At 34.0% G+C, this 20,803-nt stretch overlaps 1 protein-coding gene across 1 annotated transcript in view; it reads right to left on the bottom strand.

Moving 5' to 3' along the window:
* Positions 1 to 3,253: 3,253 nt before the first annotated feature.
* Sh3bgrl (SH3 domain binding glutamate rich protein like) overlaps positions 3,254 to 20,803 on the bottom strand; it is a 73,000-nt gene continuing 55,450 nt past the window's right edge. Inside the window, exons 2-4 of the mRNA XM_046442607.2 lie at positions 18,426 to 18,611; positions 12,248 to 12,328; positions 3,254 to 4,578 (exon numbers count right to left, since the gene is read on the bottom strand). Coding sequence (XP_046298563.1) covers positions 4,546 to 4,578; positions 12,248 to 12,328; positions 18,426 to 18,611 — 300 coding nt within the window. The 3' untranslated portion in view covers positions 3,254 to 4,545. The remainder of the gene's footprint in view (positions 4,579 to 12,247; positions 12,329 to 18,425; positions 18,612 to 20,803) is intronic.

The following is a 20,803-nucleotide window of genomic DNA, read 5'->3' as shown; positions in this document are numbered from 1 at the left end:
AGTGCATGGAGTACTGCATACATGGCATACGTTAAGGGCATCTGAGTGGCAGGCCACTCCCCTAGTGGTAGGCTCCTGAGCGGCAGACTGCTTACTCCACAGGCACAGCCCTGGTAGTGAGGCCATGTGTTGCAGTCTCTATGCTTGCTCCACGGCCCACTCCTCAATTGGTCACTGCAAGGACAGTTGGCAAGAAATTGTATTGGTGGCTGCCTATAATCTGCTTAGCTACTGCCTTAGTATGTATATGTGGTAACTGTGCAATAAAATCATGACCTGCTTCCAGCTTGGTCTCTGGAGGTCTTGATTAGTGACTCTGCAGCCAAACTCTCCTCTACCCTGTTCCGTGGACACACTCTCCTCTACCCTGTTCTGTGGACCTCCTCACTGGACGAGAGAGCCCACGCTTCAACTGGATTGATTCATTCATGCCACACTGTATAAATATAATATTACATCACTTTATGTGCCTAAATTATATATGAATATGATTTGTTAAAAAATAAATATACCCTTACATTTATGGTTATCTGATTTTTGAGAAATGTGCCAGGAAAATTCAATAGGGATAAAATGGTACTTTCAGTAAATGGTGCTTATATAATTGGATATCCACGTGCAAAAGAATGAACTTGAATCCTTATACTATACCATACATAAAATGTAACTTGAAATAGATCAAATATATTTGAAGTAAATATTCATGACCTTGAATTAGGCAAATTTTTCCTAGCTATGACAAAAAAACATAAGCAATAATAGAAAGATATAAATCCACTGTCAAAATTAAAAACTGGTAATTCAAAGAACTTCCAAGAAAATGAAGACAAACCACTGACTGTAAGAACATATTTCTAAATCACATATACGACAGAGTAATTATGAAAATATATAAGGAACTATTACAACTCAACAATAAAAAGACAAAATTCAATTTAAAATGGAGAAAGGGTTTGAAAAGACATTTCTCCAAACAAGATATAGAGATGGCCATAATCACATCGAAAGATGCATCACCTATTTAGACATCAGAGAAATGTAAATCACAATTACAGGGAGATAAAATAGTCACTAGAATGGGTATAATCAAAAATATTTAAAAAAAACATTGCAGGAATTAAGAGAAATCATTCAAACAGTGTTAGTGGTATATAAAATAGTAAAGCAAATTTGGTGAAATTTGACATCTACTCAAATTATTAAACAGACAATAACTTTGTGACCCACTCCTACGATATACTCAAAAAAATTTGAAACGGGTGTTCAAACAAAAAATGTACACTGGTATTCATAGCAGCATTAGCAGTAACAATCAAAAAGTGGAAACAACCAAAATATCCACCAAATAATTACTGGAGAAACAAAAAAGCGTGATTCTATCTACATGATGGAATATTGTTTGACAATAAAAAAGAGTAAGTACTGACATGGATGAAACCAAACTACATGGAAACTGGGGGATACCAATCAGCAAAGACAAGGTATTTTTATGATTTCATTTATATGACATGTCCATAATAGTAAACTCATACTGACAAAAACTAAGTTACTGGGTGCATAGGGCTGAGAGAGTGGGGGGATAAGGAGAGCTAATAGGTACAGAGTTTATTTGTTGGGTAATGGAATGTTCTAAAGGGTTGCACAATTCTGTGAATATAACTAAAACCCACTGAACTGTACATTTTAAGTTTGGGATTTTATAGTATATTAATTATATCAAATGAAGATGTTTAAAAGGCTATCATGGTAAAATAATAATTTCATTAACAGAATGGTTACTATATACATAGGAATTCAAAATTATGTTTGCTAAATAAAGGGATGACTGATAATATACAGTGACAGGAATGGTGGGCTGGGGGCAGAAGATCAGAAGATTCAAATTAATCAAATATGAATATCTCTTAATAAATTTTATTTGATTCTTCAAAATAAATTTATTTTACAGAGCAAAAGATTAGATCAATTTCAATCTTCCTATATTTTCAACATCTATGACTGAGTAATACAATTTATGTGAACCCTCCATTTTACTTTTTGCTGAATGAATAGAATATGTAAAATGAAACCTGGCATCACCAAAATTCTCTGAATTTAGACTTTCCATGCATTAATTAGCAATCTTTGCTTTAAAATTCTCTTTCCCCCTACACTCACATTCCCAAAGAAGTCTTGACATTTAACAATACAATCAATAACCAATTTGCATTGTTTGGTGAAAATGGAAACTTTACTGAAGGTCAGATATTTTAAAGACCACATCAGCTCTAAAATACAAAATTAGCAAATTTGTAGATCTGATTTACAAATATAAATATACCAAACATAAAATAAAAAGTAGCAAGGATTATTTTTCCAAATACTGTGAAAATTCTTTATAAAATGCACCTTAATATTCAGAATTTTATTTGCTTTTCTTTTCTTGTATCTGCCAGACATACATTTCTCAGAGTTCCATTTAGGAAGACTCAATTTTACCTTTTACTTTAAATCCACAGAAATGTTAATTATAGGGTGCTGCTAATAGACATAAACACCTTAAAATACATCTATTTTTGAATAATTGTTTATAACAGTGTTAAATTTCTTGATACAAAATTAAAGGTAAACTCTGTCCATGAAGAATATTCCAAATATCATCTGCAGTACTTAATAAAGCTTAGAAAAAGACAAGCTAACTTTTAGGACTTCTCAAAATCCATTATAAAACATCCTACTTTCTAGAGACCTATGCAGCTTTTTCGTAAGCAATAATCAAGATATTTTGACTCTGGTGTATATTCCAAATTCAGGACAATAAAAAAAGACAAATATCGAATGTTTTCTCTGATATAAGGTGACTGACTCATAGTGGGAAAGGGGGGATGAACATGGAGGAATAGCTGAATAGGGCAGAGGGGTGCGAGGGGAAGGTAGGGGGCAGGGGGTTAGCAATGATGGTGGAATGTGATGGACATAATTATCCAAAGTACATGTATGAAGACATGAATTGGTGTGAATATACTTTATATACAGAGATATGAAAAATTGTGCCCTATATGTGTAATAAGAATTGTAATGCATTCTGCTGTCATGTATTTAAAAAATAAAATCAATTAAACAAAGAAAACTTAGAAATTTCATTCAAATTGTTTTCTTCCCATTATTTTCTCTTTTATTCCCTTCCCAACACTCTAAAAAAGATAGGACTCACCTAAAATTAAATTATATTAAATAAAATTTATATTACTTAGAAACTCCAGGAACACCCAAATTAGGTTTCTAAAAGTAGTGAGTTTTATTTCAAAGCATCACATTAAATTTGAATCTCAGTCAACAAAGCCATATCTTCTTATATGTTGATTTTTGCAAAGAGTACAGACTTGCAAACAACAGATACAATAAAGTATTTTAACATTTTAACGTAAAAGGTGTTTGTTTTTTGTAGAAATAAAGTAGTACGGAACTAGCATACAATGTGAATATCTTCTTGGTAAGTGATTTAGGCCATGATTCTCATCTTTTAAAGTTGTCAAAAATATTTTAAATGTTGCTCTGCTTATTTGATACTTGTACTTTTTGATAGAACCATAGGAAAAATCTCTCTACTTAGATTAATGTACTCACACACTATATGCCTAAATTTAAACATAAAAGTTATATATCAAGAGATAGTGACATTCATGATTAAAAAGTTTTGTTAAAGGGAGAAAAATCTCTAAATTTTTTTATCAAAACCCCAAACAATCAAATCTTGGGCAATAAGTACCAACATATTTTATAAGAGTTAATGAAGTATCTAAGCTCTTTGTAAGAGGATGCCATTTTAAATTTATTTGTCATCCCTCTTCCATGACAAACACATAAACATTTCACTGAAGCAAGCAACTTAGAAATGTGGTTCCATAACTGTGTAGTTAAAGAAGGAACTTGCCAACTAAAAGCATTTATTATTTTCTTGTTTGGCTTTGATTTTGTGGGAAGTCACCTATTCTGATCCCCTAATATGCAATGAAAGTCTACATTTATAAGCTTGGAAAACTTGTGGTTCAGTACATAGAAGTTTCTTCTACAAAATAATGGGAATGTTTTGAATGCCAGGAAATTACAATGTTTAACATATCACAAACATTACCTGTAAGTACTTTGAATCACAATAAAATCACATTAAAAAGGTACACATTCTTGTTCACCAAAATTAATGAGGCAATTTGGGAACAAGAGACAGATTCTCTCAACGTTAACCTTTAGATATTCTTAACCTGCAATAAAAAATAGTTTAAAAAGAAGTGTGTTTTCTGTAAAAGATCAGTGAAGTACATAAATGCCTTGGCACAATACAATATTATCCTACGATACCTACTTCAAAATGTATGTTCATCTCCCATTATCCTCACCATCATTTTCACATTTTAATTATGCTTTCCTTTTGATTGTTTGCATGCAAGAACACCAACTAAACTATTTATTTCAACATTAAGCCTGTTTCTTGATTTTTTTTTTTTTTATTTAACAAAGGCAATGGAGACTCATTTTTCAAGATGCTTAAGGCAGAATGCTTAAGGTTCATGCTTGCTGCTTTGCCTGGGCTTCTGCTTCCTGAAATGAAAAACAAAACAAATATGTTTGAACATAAAGTGATATCCATGTGTATTTTTGTTACACTACTAAGGATATTCAAAAACAGTAATTACTCCCCCAAAATTAATACTTTAAAAATTACTAATAGAAAAAATATAAAGTGGAAATGGCTTTCTGGAAATACATAAAAACTATCTAATCATTACTACTGGTTTGGAAAAATTCCATAACAGTAAGTGACTTACAGTTTATAATTGATATTTTATTTAAGAAGAGTCAGCTAGTTCTTTTTTTGATGATTTTTCACAATAGCTGAGTTTTCAAAAAATTGTTAACTAAAGTTTTGTTAAGTTTTGTTTAATTAAGGATTAAATTACTTAGAAAATGTGGTTATCCACTCAAGGATTGTGACTTATGTTTCATGACAGTAGGCAGAAGAGATCAGGTTGTCTTCCTTCTCTTCTAGACAGTGGGTAACCTAGCATAAGGAACTCTAAACCAAACTACATACATGTTCTAGCTCTCAACAAAATAAATTTCAAGTTTTTTGAACTAAAGATTTGTGGCAAGGGGCTGGGGTTGTGGCTCAGAGATAGAGTGCTCGCCTAGCACGTGTGAGGCCTCCAGTTTGATCCTTAACACAACATAAAAATAAATAAACAAAAAAATAGGTATTATGTCCAACTACGACAACAAAATAAAATATTTTTTTTAAAAAAAGGTTTGTGGCAAAAGTAGCTTTGGCAAAAGTAACATCAGTCTTAGGTTGCAGAAATCAAGTATACCAGACAACAATCTTGAAAAATCTGTCATTAATTTAAGATGAGTTGATCTAAGGTGGAAACAGGAGCAGCTGAATATTTCAAAATGAACCTAGAAGGGGGAAAAGCAAAAAGAAATGATGGGCTTTTACACCCTTCCAAAAAAAGCAAAACAGAAGAAGAAAGGTCACCATAGATTTTTTTTTTTTTTTTTTTTTTTTTTTTTTTTTTGTGGTGCTAGGGATTGAACCCAGGGCCTTGTGAATGCAAGGCAAGCACTCTACCAACAAAGCTATATCCCCAGCTCAATCATCCTTAATACAGATGAAAAAAAAAAAAAAAAAACAGATGAAATATACTACTGATCACTTTCTAAAATGTCTAGTCAGAATTAAGGAAGGGAAGTTTCTAACTTCAAAAAAGAATAGATCTTCTATTCACATTATATACCTTGTTTCATTTTATAGAACAAGTTTCAACAATGTCCCAGCAGAAAACAAATTTTACACCAAGATTCATCAAATGCTTAAAATATATAGCATGGAGCAGTTGTATAAGCAGTTATATAATAATAATAATATAAGTCTTTCTTCCTATGAGCATGCAATACCTCTGAGTAACCAGTATTTTAGACCAGTTTAGCCTCTTAAAGTTATATCATATCAATCTTTTCTATAATTTGTCATAAATTCCACAGCTCTTCAATTTTACTTCTTAATTAAAAATTACTAAAAGGCAAATCACATTCTTTGTAATTAGTCTTTAGAATAAATCATAAATTATTTACTTTTCTACTTACATTTTATTAATAAAACATATAAATTGATTCAAATTTTATTATTCCTTGAAAGAAAGTAGTCAATATTTATGGAATCACAAGTCAACCAATCAACCAGCAATCTTTAGAAACAAGAATATGAGGTGCACTCTCCCCTATTCCTAATGTAAATATCAGACCATGGTTTTGAGTCAGGTAATCCCGGATTCAAATTCTCATTCTGCTACTCAATTATTATGTATCTATGGACAAATTTAATGATTGGAGTTCCATTTTTCTCCTGTGTAGAATGGTATTAGTGACACTTAATTCTTAGGGATAATATAAGGATAGAATGAGATGTCTGTTAAGTGTAGCTAAATGCTCACCTCATTACAAGCATCCATTCTTCCTTTTTCCCTCTATTTTTTCCCCTAGTAACCCAATCCAAGTCCTTAGCTAGCATTATCTGTCTTGAAGATGCAGTAAGAATATGATGAATTAAGCAGAAATAGGATTGCCTTCAAATTTCACAGCAGAGGCAAGACTCCATGGTCCCTCCCTAGAGCATGATGATACAACCAAAGCTAATGAGAACATTTCTCTAACGAGCATTCTCTATTCTCTGAACACACTGGTAAACATACTTCTTTAAGGTAGTCATTTTCTTTTCAGCACAAATATCACTAGGTTTGTTTTTTAGCAAAAATATAAATTATTTTATTTCATATCTCAAAACCATCACCTTCACTGCAAAACAAGAAATTTCAGTGCTAAGATTTTTTGAATTAATAAAACAGTAATTTATAGTATTTATGTAACTTTTAAAAACATCAAATATACAAATGTATGTAAAAATATTTTGTCTTCTACAGAAAAATCCTTGTTTTATGAAAATATTTCTCAGAAAGAGTTTTTATTTATTTTTATTAAATTATTTATTCTAATCTGTTATGCATGATGGCAGAATGTAATTCATTTCATATTACACATATAAAGCACAATTTTTCAAGTCACTGATTGTATACAAAGTATTTTCTCACCATTCATGTCTTCATACATATACTTAGGGTAATAATATCAAACTCTCAAGTGTAATAGTTTAAAAAAAGTTAAATGTAAAGAGTATGCATATTAATTATTTGGAAATAAAGAATGAGAGAAAAAGATGCATATGGGCTATGGTTCCTTTCAATCACACCTTTTGTCCTATTTATAGGTTATAAATCCAACTAGAAAATTATACTATAGAAATTATTCTTGAACTAATTTTAATATTTTTTCCCTCAAACTACTCTTGTTTCCTCTTATTCATATAGGACACACTTCAAGACTCCCAGTAGGTGCCTGAAACCACAGAGAATACCACACTACCCTATACTATGATTATATATATTCCTATACAACCATATCTTCAATAAAGCTTGACTTATAATAAATTAGTCACAGAGATTAACATCCATAATAATAGAACAATGATAACAATATATTATAATAAAAATCATATGAATGTAGTCCCTCTGTCTACTGACATGGGGGGAAGGTAGTGCATACAGAGTGGATGAGTTGGACAAAGGGATGATTCATTTCCTGGGTTGGGATGAAGTGAGATGGTGAGTGATTTCATCACAGTATTCTGAGCAGCAATTTATAGTTAATGAATTACATCTGGAATTTTCCAGTACTATTTTCAGATCACAATTACTGTAGGTAACTAAAACTAGAAAATGAGATTGTAGGTAAAGAGGGACTAGTGTATATATTTTTTAAAAAATGACAGCATGTGTTCATTGAGTAGATTTAACTATTTTGTTGACCCTATATTTTCAATAGTTAACGAGTTTCCAAAGTTCAAAATATATATAGCACTTTTATTCACAAAGTTCATTTAGGTGGTGCTATGGTTTAGATCTAGAAAGTCCCTCAAACTATTTTGGTTAAAGGTTTGATCCCTAATGCAGAGATGGGTCTTTTGGGCAGTAATTCATTTATGAGGGATTCAATATCATTGATGGATTAATCCACTGATATATTTAAAATGGAATGGACCTTTTAGAGGTAGAGGAAACTATGCTATAGGAGATGTGCTCTGGAAGTTTATATTGTGTTCCCAGCTCCTTCCTTGCTTTCTCTCTTTTCTTGACCTGCATTAGGTAAGCCAATATGCTTCACCACCTGCTCCCCACCATGATGTTCTGCTTCACCAAAGGCACAAAGCAATGGGAACAAGTGGTCATGGACTGAAACATCCAAAACAATAAGTCAAAATAAATCTGTCCTTTACTAAGATGTTTTTCTCAAGTATTAGAATTTTGGTGGATTAATTTGGTTGTCCCTTCTGTTAAACATGTAACTTGCTAAGTTTTACATGTTGATTTGTGGTTTTATCCATAAGATTTTCCTACATTCATTAGACTATAATACCCAATGTGAAATCATTAAAGTGTGATTTAGTCAGCTTTTTTGTCACTGTTACAAGAATAAGGCAGAAGAGGATAAGTTTATTTTGGCTCATGGTATAAAAGGTTCAATTCATAGATAGCCTATTCTATACCTTGGGCCCAAGGTGAGAACATCATGACAGAAGGGAATGGCAGAGGAAAGCAGCTCAGAAATCTGCAACAGAAAGGGGAGAGAGAGAGAGAGAGGGAGGGAGGGAGGGAGAGAGAGAGAGAGAGGGAGGGAGGGAGGGAGGGAGGGAGAGAGAGAGAGAGAGAGAGGGAGGGAGGGAGGGAGGGAGGGAGAGAGAGATATCTCTGCTTACCAGAGACAAAATATAAATCCTAAAGACAGCACCCCCCACCCCAAACCTACTTCTTCCAGCCAAACCCTACCCACCTACAGTTACCACCAAATTAATCTATATTGGTGGACTGAACTGCTTATTAGGTTACATATCTAATCATCTAATGATTTCACATCTGAACATTTCTAGTACTGTCTCATACATAAACTTCTGAGAACACCTCATGATCTAAACCATAGAAGAATATGAACATTTTTGAAGTATTTGATATGTATTTTGCCCTTCTGTTTTTTCTAAATTTTTACTACCTCCTGTACTGAATTGAATATTTATTTAAATGAACTCTTCTCAGCACAATTATCATTTTGTTTTAATTTTGCTGATTTCATAGAAGAAAACTGCATTTCATTTTACCACATTTCTTTTACTTTCAGAATACTTTTCCAATGTGGGCTACTAGTTGTATTTCCTATTTAACATACTTTATGTTCAGACAGTTCTTTCTTGAAGGCTCATTGTCCTGTTCAATGCGGAGGACTTTGAAAATTGAGCTAAAGAATGGAAAATGATATTCTGATATAAAACTTATCACTTTTAGTCTTGACAAAACATATTAAATATTTTTTAAATATTTTGGTTGTAGATGGACAAAATATCTTTATTTGATTTTATGTGGTGCTGAGGATCGAACCCAGTGTCTCACACATTCTAGGCAAGCACTCTACCACTGAGCTACAACCCCCATCCAATGTATTAAATATTAACATTTGAAATCTCCCTATTATCAATCCAACCTTCATGTCCATTGTCAATTCTAGACCTCCTGTTATTAACCCAAGATATCAACTCTCTTTTTTTTTTCTTTTGTACTGGGGATTGAACCCAGAGGCACTTAAGCTCTGAGCCACATCCCCAGCCCTTTTTTTATATTTTTATTTAGAGATGAGTCTCACTGAGTTGCTTAGGTCCTTACTAAATTGCTGAGGCTGGCTGTGAACTCACATCTTCCTGCCTCAGCCTCCTGAGCTGCTGGGATTACAGGTCTGCACCACTACACCTGGCATCAGCTTCCTTTTATCTAATCCTTTATAACATCCCCTGTTGTTCTCCTCTACTCCTACTCCCAGGTTTAAACTATGATAGACAAAAAACAAACAAACAAACAAAAAAACTATCACCAAGCTGACTGGCTCATGGGTTCATCAATTTTAATTTTCACTGGGCCCTCGTTCAGTTATTTCTATATATTTGTCTATCCTAAACAAGAGAATTCTTTCATTCTTCTCAAAATTCTAATGTTGCAAATGTCCCCTCACTCCTAACAGGTAGCTTCTCTTCCTGCTTCACACTGAAGTTAGAATACTTTCAAACCTAAACTTTCCTGACCTTCCCACATATTAAAATTTCTCTTTTTAATACACCTCTTCTCATTCCTTTCAATCTCTGCAGAACATCACATGTTCTCTCCTTTCTAAGACTAACTTTCACCTTGGGGGTCTTGGTCTGTGTCTGTCTGTCTCTGTCTCTCTCTCTCTCTCTCTTCCTTAATGGCTTTCGTTTCATTTCCCAATCACCATACTGGTAGCTTCAAACCCTTCCAATTCTTATATACACAACCATCTCAATTATTGCTAAAATACTGAAATAATAACATCATTGCTTTCTCCAATTCCTTTTGGATACACAGAGGTAAAAGTGAAACTACCTAGTATAGCAATCATAATCTGGCCCCAATCTACCTAGCCAGTCTCACCTTCTCTATTTAATATTACCTATTGTGAAGTTATATTGTACTACACTCTGCTCCCTGAACATATTCTCATGTGAAACTACACCCCCCAATTCAGTGGTTTCTATTGCTAACCCTGTGAATGGTGCCTTCATTATTTTGGAATCACCAGTAGCTAACATGCCATTCTCCTCTGTGAAAACTTCCCTAATCTCCTTAGTAGAAATTTATGATTATTTCTTAACTCCTACAATAATCTGTCATATCAGTCTTAAACAATCATGTATCTTTTTTTTTTCTTTTTCTTTTCTCTTTCTTTTTTGCAGTATTGAGAATTGAACCCCTAAGGGTATTGAACATCTGAGCTACGTCTCCAGCACCTATTTTTTTTTATCTTGATGCAGCATCTCACTTAATTTCTGAGACTAGTCTCAAACTTGTTATCCTTCTGCATCAGTCTCCCAAGTTGTGGGATTACAGGCATGGACCACCATGCCTGGCACAATGTGTTTTGAATTGAAATTACTGTTACACAATCTTTGTTACACAGTTATTTGCACATATCCCCACTTGATTATAAACGCTTAGGATGAGGTACTATGCTGTGTTCTATGTCTGTGTCCCACTATTAATGTCCATGCTTGACACTCAATAAATACTTGTTGAATGAATGAGTGAATGACAAATTTAACTGAAGGAGAGGAAGTTAACCATCACAGAAAACATTATGTTTTCTTTTATTCTTCCTTTCTCTGCACTAACACAACAACTTAACCTGGGTCTTATTAATTTAATTAAGCCAAAGTGCCTTACCTAAATTTTGTTATGACTGAAAGTATACAAAACCTAAAATGTGACATTTTATTCATGGGAAAATAAAGTTTGGCAAGGAAACAATTTCACAGTAATACAAAATGCTAATAAAATGATATCTAGTGAACACACAGACAATAACATAAGATATCAAAATTGGAGAAGGAGCAGCTGGAGTTTAAACATGAAATCCATTGCTAAGAGCATAAGACAGTTTGATAAAACAGGGGCTTTATATTTTGATTAAACTAATTTGTGTACAGAAGGTCCTATTGCAAAGGCAAAGGTATATTTAGAATTCATAGCTTCAAGACATTTCATTAGATAGGCGATTTCCTTTTTGTTTTCTTTATTTGGTCTCTCCTGGGAACATTGCCACTGGAAAAGTCAATTTGTTTTGGCAGGAAAAATATCCCAAATTTAGCCAGCAATTTAGTGAACAGTTTTGTAACTCAAAAGTCTTACTTAACTTGAACAAGTGAATACCATTAGCTCTCACACAAATATAATGAGCCCACTAAGGAGAGAGATTACCATTACAACTAAGACATGCTGTTCTTGTAGACAGTTGGATTTGTAGGAATTTTAGCAACTGCTAATCACTTATTTTTGAAGGGTTAATTATGAAATTGGCCTTGGGTATCTTGATAGGGAGGTCACTCCACCTACCATATACTTTTTACACAAACATTTTATAGCTTTATGTGTATGATTACACACATCTGTCCTACTAAGGCTTCAATGAATGCAGAATAGGGACTTTTAGCAATGATGCAATGCCTTTGACTCAATCTACATGCTTAATAAATAACAGAATATTACTAATTAAAAAACCTAGCAACAATAAAATGATCTATAAAGCAGGGAAAAACAAATCATACCTTTGAACCAGGTGGTGCTGTCAAGCCTAAAAAGGCATAGACTGCATTATTTTCTCGAGCTTCAAAGAAGGCATCATAGTCCTTGGTGAAAAGAAGGCAATAATAATTAGCACTGTGAAACTAACAAAGGAAAGAAATTTATTTATAACAACCTAACTGTTTGATCAATTGTGTCATGGGGGGCAGACAGGCTAACTTCCATAATGCTAGAATTCTGGAAGGAATAGTAAAGAGACAGGTTTTTCAATCTCTAGTCTTTGTGGCCCAAACTGCATAATGTTTTTTTCTGTATCACTTAGAATTTATATCTGCTTGCAGCTTCCTCCACTACCCCAAATAGTTAACTATTTGCCAGTAAGAGAATATTTCTGGTGGGAGACTGTTGTGCCAGTACTCCAAACTTCTCTTCCATTATTCATTGAGATGAAGATTTTTTCATAGACCAAATATTATCTTTAAATGCCAGAAGAATGGTGAGTCTGTGCCATTTGGGGGAGGGGAATGAGATGTTCATGAAATATGACCACAAGAGCAACAAAAAGACTAAGAGGATTCTGCCTTTGGGATCCAAGAGAAGCCTCATACAACTGAGTTTGGTTAGGCTTCCCACTGCCACCCTGTAAAATACCAAACTAACTTCTCCAAAATTAATAAGCAGACTTGCCTAAATTTGACGATGACTTATAATCAATAGTAAAAATACTCAGAAACAGTCATTGTCTGCATCTGGACAATTGGATATTTAAGCATATAGAAAGAAGCCTGGAATTTTGGCTGATTTATTAAAGCTTAAAAAATTTCATTATTTGCTGGTTTCTCTAGAGAGTGCCTCACCAATAGATTACCAAATATAAAGTTCATTCCAAGTACTTTTTATTTTTTCTGGGCATTTGGAGGATCTGAGTTCAGAGCTTCTCAAGCCAATGACACCCCTCAAACGTTTGGACCTTACTCCCAGAAACCATCAGAGAGTAATTTTCCTCATATTCAGAATTTCTTTCAAAACAATCAGAATTTCTTAAAAAATGTTTTATGAAAATCACTGCTGAGAGAATAAAAAGATGAGTTACAGGTAGGAAAATATTTGCAAAATGCATACATAGGAAAAAACCTGTATCCAGAATAAATAAAACTCACAAATTTGAACAGTGATAAAATAAATAGCCCATTTCAAAGTAAGTGAATTAACTGAACAGACACTTAACAGGCTATAAGGATGGAAATAAGCCCTTGAATGGATGCTCAATACCATAAACCATTAAGCAAAATGCAAATTAAACCACATCAATGTTTATAGCAATACAATTCACAATAGCTAAGCTATGGAACCAACTGAGGTGCCTTTTAACAGATGAATGGATTAAGAAAATGTAGGACATATACACAATGGAATACTACTCAGCCATAAAGAAAAATGATTTCATGACATTTGCTGGTGAATGGATGGAACTAGAGACTATCATGCTAATTAAAATAAACCAGTTCCAAAAAGACAAATGTTGAATATTTTCTCTGATAAAATGGACACTAATTCAAAATAAGGGGGATGGCAACAAAAAGAATAAAAAGAAAGATCCATGGAGCAGAAAAGGGGAATGAAGGAAAGGGAGGAGGGATGGAAAAGGGAAAGACAGTGGAATGAATCTGACATAACATTCCTATGTATATGTGTGTGTGTGTGTGTGTGTGTGTGTATCACAGTGAATCTTACCATAAAGTATATCTAAAAGATACTAATTTTAAAAATAACTATAAGTAAACAGCAGAATGATCAGTAAAATAGAGGGAAGGGAACAGGGGGAGGAGAATCAGGGGAGGGGAAGGGGAAGTACTGGGGACTGAATTAGAACAAGTTATATTCCATGCTTTTATAATTATATCAAAATAAATTCTACTGTCATGTATAACTAAAAAGAACCAATAAATAAAAAAGTGGATTTCAAGGCTGGGATGTGGCTTAGTGGTGGAGTATCTGACTGGCATGCATACGGCCCTGGGTTTGATATTGAGCACTGGTAGAAAAAAAAAGGATCCCAAAACTTACCTTTATGATTTTTCATAAGAGATATTCATATTATTCATCTTGGCTGCTCAACATAATTATTTTGATATGTATATCCTTGAAATATGAAAATAAATCCTACCTGTTCATGGCAATTATTATGGGTTTTATTTTTACTTTTTTTTTGGTACCAGGGATTGAACTCAGGGGTTCACTGAGGCTGCATCCCTATTTTGTATTTTATTTAGAGACAGGGTCTCACTGAGTTACTTATCGCCTTGCCATTGCTGAGACTGGCTTTGAACTCATGATCCTTCTGCCTGAGCCGCCTAAATTTCTGGGATTACAGGTGTGCACCACTATGCCTGGCTAACTTTTTAAAATGTAATTACAATGGTTTTGGCTGTCAGGTCAAACTATTTTCACATAGAAATAGCAATGTTCTATCAATTCTTTAAAGAATTGTAACCTAATATTAATATATTTTAGCTACTGTTTTTTATGTTCTTGAACAATTGAGGGAGCTCAAGATTACTTCTCTCCAACTCCTAAGCAACTAATGAAATGCTACCACTATTTGTTATATGCGAATCAAATATTAAAATGTTTTAAGCCTTTACTTTTAAAAAATATTTATTTTTTAGTTGTAGATGAATACAATACATTTATTTTATTTTTTTATTTTTATGTGGTGCTGAGGATCGAACCCAGGGCCTCACATATGCTAGGCAAGTGCTCTACCACTGAGACACAACTCCAGCCCCTGTTTTAAGTCTTTAAATGCCTATAATTATCTCTATTACAGATATATGCCTTTGGTGGCAAAAATAAAAATAAATCAATTAAAGTGATTTATTTGCAAAAAAAATTCCAAGAGACACCAAGACATATCTTTTAATTTGATTTAAAAAATGATAATAGTGATGGGAATGTAGCTCAGTGGCAGAGCATTTGCCTAACATGTGTAAGGCCTTTGGTTTGATCCTCAGTACTGCAAACAACAAAACAACAAAAACTGACAAAACCAAATACTGAGAGTATTACTGAGTATCAGGAATGATCATACCTGAGAATGCAAAATGGCTCAGACAATCTGAAATCATTTTGACAGTTTTAAAATGTAAAAATGCAATTACCATATGAGGCAGATTCCTTGGAATTTACCCTTGACAAATGAAAATCAGTATTCATACAAAAATGTCAAGCATGGTGGTACATGTTTATAATCCCAGTGACTTGGGAGGCTGAGACAGAAGGATCACAAGTTCAAAATCAGCCTCAGCAATATACTGAGGTTCTAAGCAACTTAGCAAGACCCTGTCTCAAAATAAAAACTAAAAAGGTCTGGAAATGTTGCTCAGTGGTTAAGGACTCCTGGATTCAATCCCTGATATCCCCCCTCCCCCCCAAAAAAAGAATGCAAATGTTTAATGCAGCTGTAGTCATAACTGCCAAAATCTGAAAGTAGTGGTAAAATTATGGTAAATGTGTAAAATGATATGCTAGTCAGCAATATAAAGGATAAAAACTATTAATAAATGTAACAACTTAGATGGATCTCAGATGTACTAAATTGACTGCAAGAGGCCAGTCTCAAAAATTTACACATTTTATGAATCCATTTATTGTGGAGAGAGTGGTGATTTGATTCATGGCCTCTGATTCTCTCGTGGCTGCATTGTGCTGGGAGCTGCTTGTGCAAAAGCGCAGGTCAAGATGGCTCAGTTGCTATGGTGATGCTGGCAGGGGAGGCTATGTGCAAAGGCACATAGCAGTTGTCAGCTGAGGCCTTGAGTTCAGACACCAACTCCCAGGAATAGAGAATTCTGAGCAAAACAAGATGACCCTAATATCTTGTCAATCCTGCATCTTTCAGATTATCTGTTTTGCTGAAAATTTCCCACAAATTACCATTTGATGAAACCTATATAATAAACGTGCTGAGCTAGCTCTGGGTCTTCCCTTTTACATTCTATGTGTGTCTATTTGTCTTTTCTTCAGCCCCAATTGTGAACAAGGGTCTGGTTTCTGAATTAATGGCCCAGGCGTGAGTCCTGGGCAATTTATGACCTTGTCAAAAGGATAAAATTATAGTGATGGGAATAGATCAGTGTTTGCCAGGGGTTAGGAGTGAGCAAAGTGGGTAACTTTTTTAAAGGGATGACATTAGAGAGTTTGGATAATGATTCTATGTCCTGATTAGAACACAGTCTATACAAATCCATGCATGTGTTAAAATTCATAGAAAACTTTAAACCAAAAGCCAACTCTATTAACTGTAATTTAAATATTAATTTAAAGTGACACAAGCAATGCATTCACATTTTAGGGACTATGGTAAGCATACACACACACACACACACACACACAAACTACATGATCAAAAATAAATGACATTTGGGCTGGGGATGTGGCTCAAGCGGTAACACACTCGCCTAGCATGCGCAGGACGCTGGGTTCGATCCTCAGCACCACATACAAATAAAATAAATATTAAAAAATTCTCTCTCTCTCTTTAAAAAAAAGTGACTTTCAATGTTTTCAACAGAAATAATGATAGTTGATTGAGGAGAAAGAGATGTATGCCCTAGTTTATTGTGACAGAATGCATATTATGTATCAAAAATCTCATATGGTACCCCATAAATATGTACAAATTCACGTGTACATTTTTTTAAAATATTAAAATTTAAAAAATGGAGAGGTCAAGACTACTAGTTGGCTTGGATTGGACTGGATGAACTCTGAAGCCTCTTCTAGTTCCTGAATTTCACTGATTTGCAGAAATTTCAAAAAAATATATTCAAAATGTATATTCATATTGAACATATATATAAATTTCATTATACAACAGAATATTCTAACTGCTATCACTATCTGTAGAGTATATCTTTGCAGCTAGGCTCTCTTCTATAGCAGCAAATGAAATTCCCATGTTACTTTTCGAACCGACAAATTCACTAACAAAGAAAATACTTTGCAAAAGTGAATTTTTCCATTTTTGTCATATTCCTCATCTATATGCTCTGAAGTGGCACACAAAAGTCTCTCTACCAAAAGTGTCATTCTCAGTCATATCTAAGAAGTAGAAGATTTGGACTGGTGTCTCTAAAAACATTTGTTCCTCAGACATGCTAAGCCTGAGTACCTAGCAACATAAACATTTCTTTACTGCAAGTTCCTATAACCCTTTTATATGTTTTTGTACCATGCCATTACTTGTATGTAGCTTCATAACCATTATAATTTTTTGGTTTTTGCATGTTTTTTTCCACATCCTACTCCCCAAAAGCTCCTCAAAAAAAGAAACTATTTTATTTATACTTGTACTTGCCACAGTGCCTAGAATGGCCATAGGCTATGGAAAATAGTTAAATTCATAGGGAACGAGAAAATAAAGATGAACACAACTACTCTGTGTTTAATGTGAAAAATAAATGACATGATATACTTCAAAGTATGAAAAAGAGCAAAAACTCAATACTTTGCTTTTCTCATTCCTTGTATGGTTTCAATGAACTTATTTAAAATTTTAAGCAAATCCATTAATGATAAAAAAAAAATGGCAAGCATTACCAACTTTAAGCAGAAAAAGATATTTCTCTTTCAAACTAATTTTAATCTAAATAAATAAAGCAGCTAACTTCTTTTCAAAGACATTGCCATAGACACACCAGAAACAATACAATTGTTCTGGCTGGAATTAAGATGAAGAAATATAAAGCTAGCTGGGAGTGGTGGCACATGCCTGAATTCCAGTGGCTTGGGAGGCTGAGGCAGGAGGAGTGTGAGTTCAAAGCCAGACTCAGCAAAAGCAAGATGCTAAGCAACTCAGTGAGACCCTGTCTCTAAATAAAATACAAAATAAGGGTGTGGAGGTGGCTCAGTGGCCGAGTACCCCAGAGTTCAATACCAGTAACCCTCCCCCTCAAAAAAGATTGCAGAAATATAAAGCCAATTGTATGTCTAAAGTTTCTATTTTCTGTGGATGATTCAAACATTTGCTTCTTACTAGAAGTCATAATAATACAGTTGCTTAGTATTAATATAGTGGGCAAATGACTGCATGCGAGAGAAATGACTATACACACGCAGATTTGGAGATGATGGTGAAAGGAGTAGTATAGGTTTTAGGTGGTCTATTTTAATAAACAATAATTTAAATTGTTTCATTACCCCACGGTACTGGCTTTCATTGAAAATCTGAGGTGGCAGGGGGTATCCTGTGGCTGGTCGACTATTTTCAGGTACATTTTCTCTCATCCACTTCCGATTCTCTTCATTGGCTGCAATATCTTTTTCTTCAAATCCTATTTTGTTGGCTTCTAAGAAACCAAGCACATCTTGCTGTTTCTTCTTAATCTAGGACACAAAGGACAAGAAATCATACTTCTGAGCAAATAGCTTTTGTAGTTTTTGTTTTTCTAATTTGACAAAAGTTGGTTTGTGAAATAGCAGAAATGAATTCAAACATGGACCAAAATTTATGATTTCACAGAAAATATGGTTTTCCCTTTTTATTTAGTAGTTTTGCTGTGGTTTTTTTTTTTTGTATTTTTTCCTTGGGCACTGGGGATTGAACCCAGGGGTACTTAACCACTAAGCCATATTCCCAGCCCTCTTTTGTATATTTTTAAATCTAGAAACAGTGTCTTGCTGAGCTGCTCAGGGTCTTCCTGAGGCTGGCTTTGAACTAGCAATCCTCCTGCCTCAGCCTCCTGAGTTGCTAGGATTATAGATATGTGCCACTGCACCCGGCTTTATTTACTGTTTTTGTTAATGATATCTCACAAGTGGCTTGAGTAGCTTTTAGCAGGTCCTTTCATTAGTTTCACTTTCTTTTTCCCACTGAAAATTCTCATAATAATGCTAAAACATATATAGCTGGTACATATCAATAACTGTAAGAAGTACAGTTGATTCAAAAGTGTGTGTAGTGGGAAGCTATATTTTCTCATTTTCTACGAGCATTTTTTTAGTTTTAGCCCTTGTCAAAAGTCTACAAAAAATGACCTCAGTTTACTTACTATCTTAACAAGCATCGTATACTCATCAGAAATGAAACTTTCCTTCAGAATAACACAAACCTCAGAGTCATCTAAGTCTCATTTTATTGTGCAGAACAGAAATAAAATAAGAATATATAAGAATTAAGCCTGCCTGTACACTAAATTTGGGCATACCCATGCCACTAATTAGCCCAATGGGCTGCTAAGACAACTTTCATATTTATCTGTGTTACTTCTTTAACTGAATCATACCTAGGAGAGAACTTTGAAAATAGTAAAATCAATTCTTTTTACTTAGGTTTCTCTTCTGATGTCCATTCATTGAGAACCTGGATTCACCTACATATGATAGTTTGCCCATATTAAAAATCCTTACTTAAAATTATCAAGACACAGAGAACAATCAGTAAGTTTCTTCATGGAGTCACACAAAAGACACATGAGATAGAAGCATCAAAAATCAATTTAAACCCAGCATGGTGTGCACATCTGTAATCCCAGAAACTCAGGAGGCTGAGGTAAGAGGATCACTAGTTCAAAGCCAGCATCAGCAAGGCCTTAGGAAGACCCTGTCTCAAAATAAAAAATAAGAAGGTCTGGGTTTGTGGTTCAGTGATTAAGTACCCCTGGGTTCAATCCTTGGTACAAAAAAAATTAAATTATATGTAAAAAAATTGGTCCTGTCAATTGGAATCAAAATGCAAAATTAAAAAGCTCACAGGTGCCAGGTGTGGTAGCAAAGGCCTATAATTCTAATGACTCAGGAGGCTGAGGCAGGAGAATTGCAAGTTTAAGGCCAGCCTCATCAATTTAGCAAGAGTCTTTCTTTAAAAAAAAAAAAAGCTGTGGGTGTAGCTTAGGAGCAGAGCACCCCTGGGTTCAATCAAGAGTACGAAGAAAAGAAGAATGAATGAAATTCATAGTCAAGTCCCCTCTCTACGATTTACACCTCCCACTCCCCCCACACATGTATACATGCACATAGAGGTTGTATTTTTGTACAAGTTGCATGTGATTGTGGATAAATAGTCTCTTTTTCATCTCATAACACCAGGTTAAAAAAATTCTCAAATTCTTCCAACAGAAACTGGAATTTCTAAAGATTATTTAGATAAGAATACTGAATAACCTTCTTTAAAAATAAGCCAATCCCCAAAAATCAAAGGCCACATGTTCTCTCTGATATGCAGATCCCAACACACAATGAAGGCCAATAGAAGTTCATTGGATTGGACAAAGGGGAATGAAGGAAAGGGAGAAAGTATGGGAATAGGAAAGACAGAAGAATGAATCACATATAACATTCCTATGTTCATATATGAATAAAGTGCCAGTGTAACTCCATGTCATATTCAACCACAAGAATGAGATCCTAAAGAATAAGTTATACTGCATGAATATTTAATGTCTAAATACATTCCACTGTCATGTATATCTTAAAAAATAAAAAAGGGAAAAAGATAAGCAATAATTCATCATAATTTACTACTAGGTAATATTCTTCATGGGAATGCTATTTCCTCACTGGCATATATAAATGAAAGT

This window comes from Marmota monax, unplaced genomic scaffold (genome assembly GCF_021218885.2).
Source record: "Marmota monax isolate L192 unplaced genomic scaffold, Marmota_monax_Labrador192_F-V1.1 WCK01_AAM20220418_F8-fsc00212, whole genome shotgun sequence".
NCBI classification, from domain to species: domain Eukaryota; kingdom Metazoa; phylum Chordata; class Mammalia; order Rodentia; family Sciuridae; genus Marmota; species Marmota monax.
Note: the sequence above shows the minus strand (reverse complement) of the source record. Positions and strands in the feature narration are given on the sequence as shown.